The sequence below is a fragment of the Ananas comosus genome, linkage group 15 (genome assembly GCF_001540865.1).
Source record: "Ananas comosus cultivar F153 linkage group 15, ASM154086v1, whole genome shotgun sequence".
NCBI classification, from domain to species: Eukaryota; Viridiplantae; Streptophyta; class Magnoliopsida; order Poales; family Bromeliaceae; genus Ananas; species Ananas comosus.
The window spans coordinates 10,308,240-10,323,386 of record NC_033635.1 but is presented as its reverse complement, the minus strand read 5'-3'; the positions used below and the strand labels follow the sequence as shown (position 1 = coordinate 10,323,386).

Here is a 15,147-nt window from a genome sequence, read left to right as displayed (position 1 = left end):
ACCTAAACAATCCGAGGTAAAAGATAACAATATTAACAAGCATCTTCTTCTATGTATCAAACAATATGGAAGAAAACAAAAAGGACAATACATAAAGCAGAAATAATATATAACAGATGATGGGGATTGGAATTGAAAACTCACTGGATCATATCATGACTGTAGTATTCAAAACCTCTTAGAAAAAAGTTATAAAAAAAGGAAAAGAAAAGGAAAAGGGTTACTGTACATTTTTGTTATCTGTATTATATACCTTAATCAGTGTCTCCATTATTTTTTAGTTGGAACAATGAAATATGGTACCTTCGATTGATTTGTATTATACACCACTATACATCATAAACATTGTTCAAATATCATAAATTACGAGTGTTAACTGTCGTCATCAAATACATAGCACTCAAGTTGGAAAGTTCAGATATCTATGTTTACCACTTGAACACAAACAACAAAGCATAGAGAATACACAATAACACATATAGCATTGAATTTGTTTATGCTAACTAATTGTTACAGGCGAAAAAAGAGATACAGTAAAACATTACCATCACAAGCATCAATGAAGGTTATACCTCTATACCCACATTTTCTTTGTGGCCTCCATCCTTTCGAGCAATCTTGCAATCTCTTCCTGCATCCTCATCTTCATCTTGTGGTAATCGCATTGGGAGTTCTCGAGCAGCTTAAGCTCCTCGACCTTCTTCCTCCGCTTCTCCTCAGTCTCCTGCAATCAGTGGTGAAGTTACTGAGAGGAGAGGCGTGTGCCATTCAGTCTAAACCGAGTGCAGCATGCTGAACCGAACTATTTCATTTGATTCACTCTGTTTAATCAGCAATTATGTTCAATTCGGCTGTGCACACTGACAACTGGGTTAACTGAGTGAACCGAATATCCAATAAATTGATATGCACTAGTTGTGTGACAACAGCTTTAATGGACAGGACCAGTCAATGTCCTTCATATGAAAACGAGGGATTCAGTAAGTATCTAGACAAAGAAAACCAGCCGAACTGAACCAAACCAAATCAATTTGGTTTAGTTCAATTCACCAAGGTTGAAAATAACGGATAGCGAGTATATAGCGTTTGGGGTGTCTCATAACAAAAAGCGGATAGCGGGTACCATAGCGAATGCTACAAACCCCATAGCGGATTTCACGAAAAAAAATTACTTAATATGTCTATATTTTTTATAGAAAATACATATGATTTTGAAGGAAAAAAAATAATTAACCAATACCCCTTTCTAGTATTGCAAGTCTATGCATATTTAACGTCATTATCTAGAAGACTAACTTCAAAATATTATAATTTAATAAACCAAAAGGACAAAACACTAAAAATCTATAGTCCATTTATAGGTTTTTGATCATTTATTTACCTTCAAAACCTGGTCCGACAGGAAAATTTAACCCTTTTGCAATTTTCAAGCTTTTAGGCCCATAGGCCCGCTTTGACCACGCTTCATAGCGCCCACTTTAGAGGGCCCATTAGCAGCCGCTACAAACCGACTCCACTAAATCCCGCTCTAAACCTTATGGTGCAACATTAGCAAAGTAATTCCACTATAGTGGGTGTGGATAGGGGGGAAGTCTGGAGGCTAAGCGTCCACTATTTAAAACACTGCAGTTCACTATACTGAAAATTCCTGAAAACTGGACCAAACTGACTGAAGGACACCCCTAACTTAGAGAAACTCAAATAGAACGAGACGGACCCATCTAACCCAAAAATGATCTACATAACATGAGAATCAAATTGAGCATTTAGAGTAAATTATAGATCATCTCAATTCAATCTTTAGATTAACTTGACTGACACCGCTGGTTGAACACACAAAATGCAAACCTGAACTGCCATCCTACCTGGAAGCAGAGTTTCGCGAGCTTAGCTGCATACTCCTCCTCAAGCTTCTCAGAGTTGGCCCGCACAATCTGGCGGTAGTTCTCCACCTCCCTCCGGGCATCATCAGCCAGCCGCTGGAAGAGCTTGGCTTCTGCTTCCTTGAACTTTACTATGGTTTCCAAGCTCCGGAAGTCATCTTCCTTTGATGGAGTGAAGTGGGACTCGATCGAATGAGGTTTGGGGTCACATTTTAGGACGTCGATTGGGTTGTTTAATACAGAACTGGTAGGTTTAAAATTGAAAGCAGATTTTGGTGGGGTAGTCACTGGTGTTTGAAGAGGAAGGATATCTGCGAGTTGACTTGCTTGAGCTGCTATGGTATTTTTAGATGTGCTACCAGTGACAGAGAACTCTGTAACTCCATCTGCAAAAATGAAATAATTAATTAGCTCTAGACAAAAATAAAATACTTGACATTAGCAATATTCCTGCAAATTGGTGAAAGGATCACCAGTGTTATTATCAGCAATATGTTTGAAAATGGCATTGGTGAAACAATATATTCAAGAGCAAGGAAGCTAGAAGTTAGATTGTAATATCATACAGTGCTATCAATGTTCTCTATTCAAACAATAGATAGCACAGTACAGATAACAGACAAAGGAGAGCTCACACAGCAGCATAAAGCAAGAGCTGATATTACTGGGAGCAAGATGTCGACATTTTCTAGTATGAACCTATACTTGCTATTTTCATGTAATGATGTAAGCATTTTCTCCAAAGGATTCCATTGAAAGATGATAATATATGCCGAAGGTACTGTTTTCACATTGCAAATAGGTGTAGAGCTTAGTGTGGAAGTGCACTTAACTGACCGAAAGCACAATCATGCAAACATTCTGGTGTAAAATATCCAAGAAAAGGCATGCTCTCCTGCCCTGGTCTTTTCAGCACAAACGCTGAAACCATAACACTTTTTTTTTGTTTCGGTCAGTTGGATCCAAACTACTGTTTGAAAGCAATCTGAAACCAAAAAAGTTTGATTTTGATTAAAATGGGGCCAAGGAGGATTTAATTACAAAAAAAGTAGCATAAAGCATCAATTTGACACGTCAACAAGTTGTGAATTTATGTTTTCTTCAATTTTATTTCAAATGTGTTATACTCATTTCAAATTTTCAAATATGTTTGGGGACCTCAACAAAAATCTGAAACCAAGTAACTGAAACTGTAACTATAGAAGGCCAATCTGAAGCTAACACTGAAGCACATATAGACCACGATGTTTGTAAAAAGTTCTGTTCTATGACAAAGTTGACATGACACGACAATGCTTACACTCAAATATCAAGGGCTAAAGGTAAAAAATAAATAACACTCGAGTTCATCATATTATTATATATATAAAGCGGCATAATTTGTTGAGGAACAATTCATAGATGCCTCTTCCGGTCCAGGCGAAATGGCCGCCGTAGGTCGGGACGTGACTCGATCTCCACAATAATGAAATATAATAAGATGACCCAATCCTTAGAAATAAGATAGGCGATATCAGTAAGGTGTACAGGTGGAGTAAATTCACCAATCAAACATTGCATGGCCAAAACAAAATTTTGACACTTGGTGAAGCAAAGCTAAACATTGATTAAAATAGATGAACAAGAAATACAAACAAATAAATAAGACTTGAACAAGTATGATCTGATCCGACCAAAGACACGCAAAAGTGATTGACAATGGAGGACTTTGAGTACATCGAAAGAGACGTGCCACTGCCAAGTATAAATGCTCCAACTGTCACAGAAGCCATAACCAAATTTCGAAATCTATAATTCATAATTGTTAGATTAAGTTGACTAGCGCTGGCTACAAATACTTACATTTCATAATAATTTGGAACATGCATAGACAGCTACAATTAGATTTTAAAACAATTATAAATCTAATCCTCACCTTTGTTCCATACAAACTAGCTAATTAAGAGAAATAACAAAATGTTTTCCATAGCATAAAAGGCCAAGCAAAGATTGGTAAGGTGACTCACATTTGAAAAAATGTAGCATGCTGTTACACGCATCTGGAGGCGAGATCATATTCTTGCCGAGCATGTTCAGGATCTCCTCAGATTTTCCATGAAGCCCTTTCCCTTCAAAATCCTCGCTAGCACGAAAGATTTTCCTCACATAGCCTAGTTCTTTCACCAAGGTCTCGAGACCCCACTGCTTAGCACAACAAGTAAAGACTTCCTTCACAAACCCAAACATTTCAGAAGCATGTCCACAACCCAGGCAATGGAACTGCATTTCGGACGTGCCCATCGGCCCCTTACGGGTTGGGCCAGGCCGAATTAGGTTCTTTTCAAGCCCACAAACAGCATGGCACCAATGGGAACAAACGTCGCATCCGACCCAACTGCATGTATTCGACGCACAATCGAACCTAAGGCAGATTGGGCACATGCAAGTACTGCAAAATCCCTTTTTACTGGAACAAATATTGCAATCGCAATCATCTACAGGTAATAAGTTCTTGCAATCCAAGTTCTTGCACCGCATGAGCAAGAAAATCTCGACCAGTTCATTCGAAGGGACGCGAACTTTTCCCGAGACAAAGTCTGTGACGCCCGTCTTGATTGCAACCAAGATCTCTAGCTGCGCCCGGTTGGATTTTGAGAGCATCTCGAAGGTCAAATCCGACCGCTGCTCGAGCCGCCTCTGCAGCCTGGCGCAATCGTCCTTCCTCTCCGGCGAATCGATTAGATTCCTCAGCGCTTCTCTCAAAGCTTCTAATGATTCTGCCGGTAACTCTTGAAGAATTTGCGCCATGACGGGAATAGACTCTGATACAATTTCCCTCAGCAGCCTATCTGTCCTCGGAAGAATAGCATTTCTCCCACTATCCGAGCTCAAAACCCCATTAATTTTCACGGGCGGCCTCGCAGGCAATTCGGAAGGGAAGAAGGAGACGTTATCCGAGCTGTTATGCCCTCTGTGAAGGCTATTGTTCAATTCCTTGTTGTTGACATGAGAAAACCCACTAGGGTTCGTAAATGCGACGTTGTGGCCATCGCCGACGGGCTTGAATCTACTATGAACCGACCCATTAGTCCCCTCCCCTGCATACCACATCTGGTCATTCTCGCGGGAAAAATCATAATTTTCAGTGGAATTCCGAGTGAGAGAGCAACTAGGGTTGTGGGAGAAGGGAATGGAGTACGAGTACGAGAAAGACGCGGCGCCGTAATCGTCGGAGTTCGTGGTCCTCGTATTAGAACTGTAGGTCCTCTTCAGCGGAGCGACGACGGAGCTCGGAACAGCGGGGGTAGGGGCGGCTGCGGCGGCTCCAGGGGCTGCGGCCAAGGTGTTCGACGAGGCGACTGGGTTCGCCGACGGCTTGAGAGAGAGGGAGAGATTCGGGGGGCCGAGGGAGAGGCTTAGGGTTTCGACCTTCACCTTCTTCTCGCGTCCGGCGCCGCCGCCCTCCGCGTCCGCGCGGTCCGGCGGGGCCTCCCGCTTCCCGCCGGCGAGCTGGAGGAAGTCGCGCTCGACCCACCGGCGGTCGTCATCGCCCGGAGAGCCCTCCGACGCGGCGGCGGCCGCGGCGGCGATCTCCTTGCCCTTGTTGCTCGCGCGCGGCCGCTCCATGGCTGCGAAGGGATCAGGCTGGTCCTTGTCTTGGAGGGTCAGCTTAGGGTTTTCGCAGAGGTAGGAGAGGGTGAGCTCTTGCGGGGCCGAGCTCCCGCCCTTAATGGCCGCGGCGGCGGCGGCGGCGCTCTTGTCGAGATCGAGAGGCTTAGGGTTCGATGGTGCCGGATCGGGGTGATCCTTGGAGGGATCGGACTCGTCGAACATGGCGGCGGAGGAGGAGGGGTCACAACGCACCTGAGATCGGAAACTGTAGGGTTTCGCGGAGGGAGGAGGAGGAGGAGAGCTAGGGTTTTGGATCTCTCTCTCTCTCTCTCTGTCTCTCTCTAGCTCTACCTCTCTCTCTCTCTCTCTCTCTCTCTCTCTTAGGGTTTCTCGCTCCTAGGGTTTCATCGTCAGCGTCATCGTCATCGTCATCGTCGTCGTCGTCGTCGTGATCATCGGCCACAAGAGTCTCCTCCACTCTCACGCGGATTTCTTTTCTTTTTTTTTTTTAATATATTTTCCCTTGCAATTTTTGCCGATTGGCCCTCCATAGTACTTTTAATTACAAATTACAACTTTTTTTTTTTCACTTGTGAGCTGTGAAGCACGCTTACACAAAAGTAAAATAAAAAAAATTGCAAATCACCCTTTCCCAACGCAAGCACTACTCACTTGGTAAACGAAATTAAAATAAAAAATTTATACAAATATATTTTTGTATTTTATAATAAAATCGTAAAAAATATATAGTAGCTGAATAATTGTAATATGTAAAACGCGGTATTACATACGCAAAGCCTACTAACAGTTTTGCGATTATCTGAAACATGTGATCACCTATTTCGGGATTGTGTCTTCGTCAAATACCTTTTATTCAGTACGAAACTGACAGATATAAGCGATTCGGAATCAGGGGATGTCCGCCGGCTTTGGTCAGAGATAGGGTACATCCGCAATACTGTGCTGCGAGAGAAAAATCTAACCCGTTTGGTGGCAATCTGGTGGGTGGTCAGGACAGAGCGAAACAACATTATCTTTCGGGAGGTGAGTCCCAACGCTACCAGGGCGCTTGAACGAGTCAACTCCTTGAATAGAGACTGGACCGAGATTCCTTGACCCTTCAGGATTATCCCCTCCCTTCGTGAGGTGTTTAAAGTTACCCCGTTGTCTAGTCTTACTCTCACATAACGGTAGGTGCAGTGTTCTTTACTTTTTTTTGGTCGGTTTTTTTTTTTGTCGGTCTTTCTTGTACCTGTTTGTCGGTCTTTCTTGTATCCGTTCGGACCTTTTAGGAGACCCTAGCTGTCTCCAACTTGTACGCTTAGTTCATTTCGCTTAATGAATGAAACAGATAGGTTGCTACCTTGTTCTCAAAAAAAAAAAAAAAGTTTTGCAATTAAAGAGTTCTTCAGACACTTTATAGCGTATAAATCTTAACCCTTATTAGTAAATTAAATTATTTAATTACGAAAATATTAGATAGATTTTATGTAGGTAGACAAATAATGTATGAAAAACTTTTTTCATTAGCAAAGAATTAGAAGCGAATACTTTCAAAATTTTAGAATACCAAAGTTTAATTTCTAATTTAATTTAGTGTAAAGTGTTTAAATAAAATATATGAATTGTTCAGGGACTTAAGTGTAATTTCTCTTTTTTTTGAAAAAAGGTTAAAAAAGATGATTAATAACATACAGCGCTATGTAAATATAGCGATAGCAAATATATTATTACAGAGTTCAACTTTTAACTCTTATCACTGCAAAAGTCTAGTGATAGTCATATTTGTTCTTCAGATTTGTTTGCGTTAGAGAATTATTTATTTTCTTAATAGCGGATAAGTAAAATGTCAATTTTGTCGTAAAAAAAATATCCCTCCAAAAGTCCCAACTTCTATAATAGTGCAGAGATATCTCAAAAAAATTTCAATGGTCATTTTTTTTCTCTTTAAAATTCAATCAAATTCATCATTATTGCAAACTTTTTTTTGACTCATTTTTTTCTAAATTTTTTTTTGAGCAAAATAAGATAAAATAATAGGCAAAATTAAATGGAAAAGCAGCATGTAAAAAGTCTAGCTACAGGTTCAAAACTAGCTTGAGAGGTTGAATTTTTTAGGGACTGTTTTGTAATTCGTTATGTTTACACGGAGCTACGTGCAATTAATCCAAAAAAAAAAAGAAAAGTTTTTGAAGTGTTCCGAGGGTTCGTTTTAAGATAAAAGATCTAATTGATCACCAACCGTTCGATGTGGACTGATGTGAAGAGTTGACCTGATGAACGGATGAGAACACGTGCGTTGACTATGATTGTTCATTAAAGGAGTAACGTACCACGTGGGCGTGGCTCTCCGCGTCGGCGTGCACCGTGTGGGCCCCACGTGTGGTCGAAATGACGAAAATGCCCTCGCATTATGTAGCCGTTGCTGACTTTTTGGGGCGTTGTCGGTCGGAGTCGGGGAGCGGATTATGTGATCCGACCCGAACGGGAAACATTGGCTTTTGCCACATAGAATCTCGACACGTGTACTCCAATATTTGTGCGCGTGACTTATCTACTTTGGCCACCGTTATCTCTGCAACTTTTATTTTTATATTATTCGACTAAATTATAAAAAAACCCCTACACTTTAGACTCTGTCTTAATTACTCCTCTCCATTAAAAATCATATGAATTACCCCCTATATTTTGTCATCATCTCAAATAGATCCAAAAAAATATAAAATTAACAAATTAAGGTAAAAATTGCCTTAACGAATTATTTCAGAGTAACGAAAATAACCCGTCTTGATCAAAATAAATTATTTCTTTTAATTTTAATTGTTTTTGACAGAATAGACCGGATAAAATGTTTTTTTCCTTTACTATGCGGCTAAAAGATAACAATCAAATGTTTTAAACAATGAGAATTCTTTTTAAGTTCTATTGTTTCTCAAGGAGAAATTTTTTTTAAAAAAAAAAACATATTTAAAGGAATTTAAGCTTTTAGAGAAAGATAATTTGTACAAGTAGGTTTTGCTAATATTCCCCTTGCAACTATTAAAAATTTTTAAATTTGTCCCTCAATAATCAAAATATTATTCTAAAATCCAATCCCATCAGTAAATCCTAGAGAGAAAGGAGATATTTCACGGAATTTTTTCAAATCAATTTTGCTCGTACGGGAATAAATAAGATATATATATTTTTAAAAATTTGAAGAATTTATTAATATTATTTTTAAAAAAAAAATTGTCATACTCCACATTGCCACAAGAGTGTATAAGGATTAAAATTTTGGTTTTAGCAATTGGGCTATAGCATTTTAATATTCAAATCATGCAACTAGAGACCCTTTTTTTTTTCTTTTTTTTTTTGAGAGAGATAGGTAGCACGCTATCTATTTCGTTTATTTTATTTAGAAATAAACTTAGCTGGAAATGTGAATCAAATAAAATTCAAACTTGGAACTTCTAATACCAACTACTAAGTCCTTTACCATTTGCTCTAGAGAAGATCGGTGACCCTTTTTTTTTTTTTTTTGAGAGAGATAAGTAGCACGTTACCCGCTTCGTTTATTTTATTTAGAAATAAACTTAGCTAGAAATGCGAATCAACTAGGACCCATTTGGTTAAGTTAGTCAAAATATGGGGTGGTCAAGGGAACTACATTAATTTGGTAAGAGTGCCACTTCAAGATGTACTATTGTGTTGGATCACTTCATGGTTCATCTCAAGTGGTCACCAATTACAAGTGGAAACTTTAGTCCTAGAACTATGGGCTCATAACACTTTAGATCTCGAACTTTTTAAATTGTTACACTTAAATTTCACAATCTAATTTTTTGAAATAACTATTGATGAATTACTAATATAAAAATAATATAATATTTTAAGTATTGTTATATTATCAAGCATATTACTATAATTCAAAAAATTCGGGACTAGAACACCACATATATATCTCACAGTTCAAGTCAAAAATAACAGCTAATTAAAATTTGAGGTTTAATTTAGCCTAGAATTTATTAATGAATTACTTCTTATGGTTTGGCAATATAAAAGCTTGTGTAGTGGCATATTAGGTTGACTCACTTTGCTCCTTTTTTTTTTTCTTTTTTTTTCTTTTTTTTTTCTCCCTTGCTATACCCTATACCTAGGTTTCATAAAATACTCAAAGAGAGTTTCTAGAGCTCATTATGTCAAGCACAATTTGTAGTTGAATACTCATGGATCAACAAGTTGTAACCAAAGTAATTATAGAGGATATATAGCACTCATCCATCATTAAGTCTAGGTATCCTTACTTTTAATTATCATCTACTAAGGGGTAGATACTCTATTTGACCAAACAATTGGGCACATGTTTTCTTTGAATATAAAATTTAAAAAAGTACCGTTCTCTCATAGCTTTAGCTTTTAGGAAAAAAAAATGATAATTCCATATCATTTAACGTGGTATATATATGTATATCAGAGTAGGAGATATGGAGTTTAGGTTTCCAGTTCAGACGTAACGAAGAGTGTTGAATATAAATATTAAAAATATTTTTTCACATATTCTATGCGTGATCAAAGTTGCTCTACTGTAATGATCCAGTTCGCTAGCAATAATAACTCTTTGAGCCCAAACCATCGACTCAAATTGTTTAAGTCCTGAGTTATTATTACTGGCGTTCATATATAGTTTCTTATAATCTGATCACAATCTCGTTCTTATCTGATGTGGGACAATTAGGATATCACATCGACAAAATGAAGTTACAATTTGGCATATATTCTCATCCATATATGCCTCCACTAGCTAGCTATATCTCATTGCATGATCAATGTAGTCCTACATAAGAAACTCTCAAGGGAACAATTTAGCTCCATAAATTACATACAACACACAACAATTGGAGATGGTTCTAGTTTATAAGAAGCATCCATATCACAATACCAAGCATAATTGATGTTGTTCTAGAGATATGCAACAAGAATCAACACTTCGCAACCACCAAATATATAAGTTTCACATACCTCACTATGTGGAAAAAGAGAATCACTTAATGCAAAAGGAATAAAAAGAAAACCAATCAAAGATCAACCAGCTCAAAGCCTAAGAGTGAGATCGAGCTCCTCGGCCGACGACAAGGCGTTCACCGCGCCGTCATTCGAATTCGAATTCAAGTTCGGATCGCTTATCATTTGCCTGAAACTCCCGGGCCAGTAGAAGCCCAAGTCGTCGTCCTCCGCGAAGAACGGCATCGGCCCGAGCAAACCGCGGACGAACCGCGGCCCGCCGTGGCCCTCTTGCCTCTCTAACACCCCTTGGTGCAATGAGGAGTGAGCCTTGATCCCCAAAGAGTGGAGGTTTGATCCATGTAGGGGTAGTGAGGACATGCTGGAGTAAGAGAATGGTAGGAATGTGTTCAGTTTCAGGGCCCTTTTCGCGAGGCTTCGCTCTCTTTTATGCGCATTTTGGTGGCCTCCTAGAGCTTGGGAGCTGTAGAACTTCCTTTGGCAGTAGTTGCATGAGAACACTCTTGAAGGGTTGGGGGGAATATTGTGTTCATGGCTTGGGTTCTGATCACTTGTGCTCTCACTACTGCTGGTCAAGGAGTTGCGACGAGCATTGTTGTTGGCTTCTGGAGATGAACATGCATTGATGGTCAGCGAGAGGTCGAGGTCTGACGGTCGGAGGGCGGCGCTCGTCGGTCGATCTTCCTTCGAGACAGAGGCTGGTGATGATGCCTGGTTGGAGATGTTGGAAGCTACTTGGCTGCTGCTCTCAGAGGCTTCTAATTCAAACCATTCTTGGTTGGATTTCTCCATATTGTCCTCAATTGGAACTTGTGTTAATTGCAGGGAAAGATCTGATGTATTCAGCTGCAGCAGGTAAAAAGAATGAGAGCTTTGAGTTCAGTTAAAAACTTAACAATCTGGCGGAATTTCGCCAGTTTTTACATGCACTGTTTCATTCACATACATACAAGAAACAAGTCAGGGACTGATAGAATGCAGTTCCCTAGCTACTCTTTGCTAGCTTCTGTGCAGTTTGATTTACATGAGATGTTGATGTAAAATTTAGACATTATCCTCCTTTACCCGACATAATCGCGACATTATGTAGTGATGCGATGTTTAGTAATACTTGTTGGATGTGGCCTACGTGATTTATTTAAGGCGATCCATAAAAATACAGACGATCCAACGATTAGGATGCATTTATCTGGGCACGTCCTTGATAGACGGAAGTGACATTAGGTTATATATATATAGAGAGAGAGAGAGAGAGAGAGAGAGAGAGAGTTAGGCTGGTATACTATCGGTAGTACGGAAGCCGCCGTGTTACTAAGTTGTTTTCAATGATGCGGCTTCCAAATCGACAATCGGCTCCGTTAGATTTGATCTACACTATTAAAGTATTTGAAAATTTAAATTTCATAATTTTTTGGCATCATTTATCTATCAAACGAGTAGTCTAAAAATGAACGGCTGAAAATAAAAATCTTGTAAAAAATGATGATAAAAAACTTGAATTTAAGATCAGAGATATTGATTTTACTCTAAATAGTAAAAAAAATTCTATAAAAATTTCATCAAATTTAGATTAGTTTACACCATTAAATTCACAAACTCATTACATCTACCTTTAAAATTGTCAATTTTGAAACCTTTTGATCACTAGCTGAATGATGTCAAAAAATTATGAAATTTAGTTTACAAATACTTTTAATAATGTAAATCAAGTCTAATGGAGCCGATCGTCGATTTGGAAGCCGCATCATTAAAAACAACTTAGTAGTACGGAGGCCTCCGTGCTCCCAATAGTATACCAGCCTAGCTCTATATATATATATATATAGAGTTCGGCTACTATACTTTTATGAGTATAAAGCCTCTTATACTTATAAGTTTTTAGCCATTAGATCTATCCTTTAATTATTTTACCTGTTAGATTATACTATTCAACCAACCACCCACTCAACCCTAGGGGGCCCACTATCAACCTAACCGTAACCACTCTCATCCTCACCGCACATTTTTTCATCCGAAAGGTCGAAAACTTATAAGCACAAAGGACTCTATACTCATATGAGTATAGTAGCCCCAGCCTATATGAGTTCGGCTACTATATATATATATATATATATATATGACATAATGGGAGTTTTGGTCTAATCCTAATTCTAATTTTTTGTAACGGCTCCATCTCCGGAGATAAGAGAATAGACTCGAAACGTCCCGTTATATTACAGATTGTGAACGAGGATGAAAAATCACCATCTACATTTCATGTTTTGAAATTGAAATTATAGCAAAATGTACGAATTTAATTTTTATATGGCTTGACAATACTAACTTTTCGTACCGGAAAAACACTTTTATATGGATTTTTTTTTTTTTTTTTCCTGAAGATCTTGGGCTTCTGATGCTAAATGAAAAGGGTAAGTTTCAGCAAGTGTAAAACAATTAATAATTTCACTATTATGTATCAATTTGCTTGTTCTCTCTGTACCATTTCAACATAGCAAAAAAAGCCAAACTATAACTGACAAAAAAAAAAAGCAAATAAATATGAAAAGAAAATGGTAACTAACATGATGTTTCAAACTTTCAATTAATGATAGTGACAGTATCTTTACAAGATGTGTGATAAGAGAAGTTGATTACATGCAAATAATTAGGCATTACACTCTTTACAAGATGTTTTTTTTTTTTTTTTTTTTNTTGAAATTATAGCAAAATGTACGAATTTAATTTTTATATGGCTTGACAATACTAACTTTTCGTACCGGAAAAACACTTTTATATGGATTTTTTTTTTTTTTTTTCCTGAAGATCTTGGGCTTCTGATGCTAAATGAAAAGGGTAAGTTTCAGCAAGTGTAAAACAATTAATAATTTCACTATTATGTATCAATTTGCTTGTTCTCTCTGTACCATTTCAACATAGCAAAAAAAGAATTAAAAGAGAAATTGTAGCATGAATTTTGTTTCCATCACCTCCATAAACAGTATGTTCTGGACTTACAGATAAAGCACAAAGAAAGAAAAATACCTTTCCAAAAAATAAAATATGTATAAAAAGAGATAATCTAATTAATTTAACAAAAGAAGTGGCCTAAAAGATATCTTTGATCCAGGATGATGAGCTTGAATTGGTAAAGTTGTATAAATTGAAAAAAAAAAAAAATGAAGCATGACTAAAAAGCCCAAAACACACCCAAACAAAGGAAAACACACACACACACACACACACACACACACACACACACAATTTATCTAAATCTTGTGAAATAAATGATGAGAACTAAATAAATTACCAACCAAGAAAGAAAAAAAAAAGATAAAAAAGGATAATAGATTTGATGAGTTGTGTATATATACCAACTATGGATCATCTCCAAGTCCACTAATTTCCACCCCTTACACCATTGTGTGCTATGTGGGCTCAAATGGCTTCATTGGTCTTGGCTCTTTTGATAAGAGAGAGAGAGAGAGAGAGAGAGAGAGAAAGAGAGAGAGAGAAAGAGAATAAAAGAAGAGGAGATAGAGATAGAGATGGAGAGAGAGAGAGATAGAGAGAGAGAGAGAGAGAGAAGTGGTGAATTGAGAGGTGGATAGTGTAAGTATGTATAGTGGGGGAGATGTATGGATGCTAAATTATGGAAAGAAAAGGTTGTGTTGGGGGGGGGGGACTGGGGGTGTGTGGGAGAGGTCAGAGGTGGGAAAAGAATTAAGAAAAGGAAATGACACTGCTACATGTGTTGCTGTGTGGAGTTCTCAGTGGGGAAAAGTGGGTGGTAGTCCCCCTTTTATATATATAATATATATCTATATACATAGAATAGCTGCTAAGATACTCTCTCTCTCTCTCTCTCTCTCTCTCTCTCTCTCTCTCTATACCTACAAGGCCACAACCAAGAAAAGAGAGTTTAAAGAAGGAGCTCCCACTGCACCCTTCTGCTACTGCTATCCATCTGCAGCACAATGTGTGCTGCTAAGTATTGGGATAGAGAAAAGGAAAGCAAAACATTGGTCCACATAGAGAGAGAGAGAATAGTTATTATGAGGACCTGGTCCACTATGGTTAGGTCTCTCTATTTCCTTTTTTCTTTTTTTTTCTTTTTTTTAAGGCTGTTTTTTGGTTCGGAAACTAAATTCCAAGAGATAATTTTTGTTGTTTTCAAGAACAGCAAATATCTTGGTATAGGTTAGAATGACTATAAATTTACTGATCACGTAAGTGGCAAAGAGTTTGATGGTTGGTACCTGAGGTTCCAAGATCAAAAGTCTAGTTGCTTCACATTTTCAATTAAGTTTATTTCTGAAAGAATAAACGATATAAATTTATATTTGGATGCATTCAGTGTAACGACCCAGTCTACTAGCAACAATAACTCGTTGGGCGCAACCACTGGCTCAAAATGCTTAAGCCCGGTTAAGAGTTTAGCCTATTATATCTTATATATAGGACTACCTGCGATCTCACAATCTCCCCCTCTTAAGCTCTGACGTCCTCGTCAGGCTCAGACTCACAAGTACCAAACGATGTGAGACTCGTCTCGCTAGCCTAAACTGACCTTATGGGGAAGCCGCGCTCTACCCACAACAGTTGACAGCATGAGAGTCTCGTTCTCCCCGCTGTATAATTCTGGCTCAGCCGAGACTCATCTCACACTTCCGGCTGGTAATTGGCTCTGATA

General features: G+C 38.3%; 2 protein-coding genes across 2 annotated transcripts; both read right to left on the bottom strand.

The window, feature by feature from the left end:
* LOC109721264 (protein OBERON 3) lies at positions 333-5,972 on the bottom strand. Its single transcript, XM_020248761.1, has 4 exons — positions 5,854-5,972; positions 3,890-5,807; positions 1,866-2,269; positions 333-724 (listed from the first exon to the last, which is right to left on the bottom strand). Exons 2-4 carry the CDS (start codon positions 5,694-5,696, stop codon positions 575-577), a joined length of 2,361 nt encoding a protein of 786 aa, XP_020104350.1. The 5' UTR covers positions 5,697-5,807; positions 5,854-5,972; the 3' UTR covers positions 333-574.
* Positions 10,301-14,468, bottom strand: LOC109720913 (zinc finger protein 4-like). Its single transcript, XM_020248268.1, has 2 exons — positions 13,829-14,468; positions 10,301-11,324 (listed from the first exon to the last, which is right to left on the bottom strand). The coding sequence occupies exon 2, from the start codon at positions 11,268-11,270 to the stop codon at positions 10,548-10,550; it is 723 nt and encodes a 240-aa protein (XP_020103857.1). The 5' UTR covers positions 11,271-11,324; positions 13,829-14,468; the 3' UTR covers positions 10,301-10,547.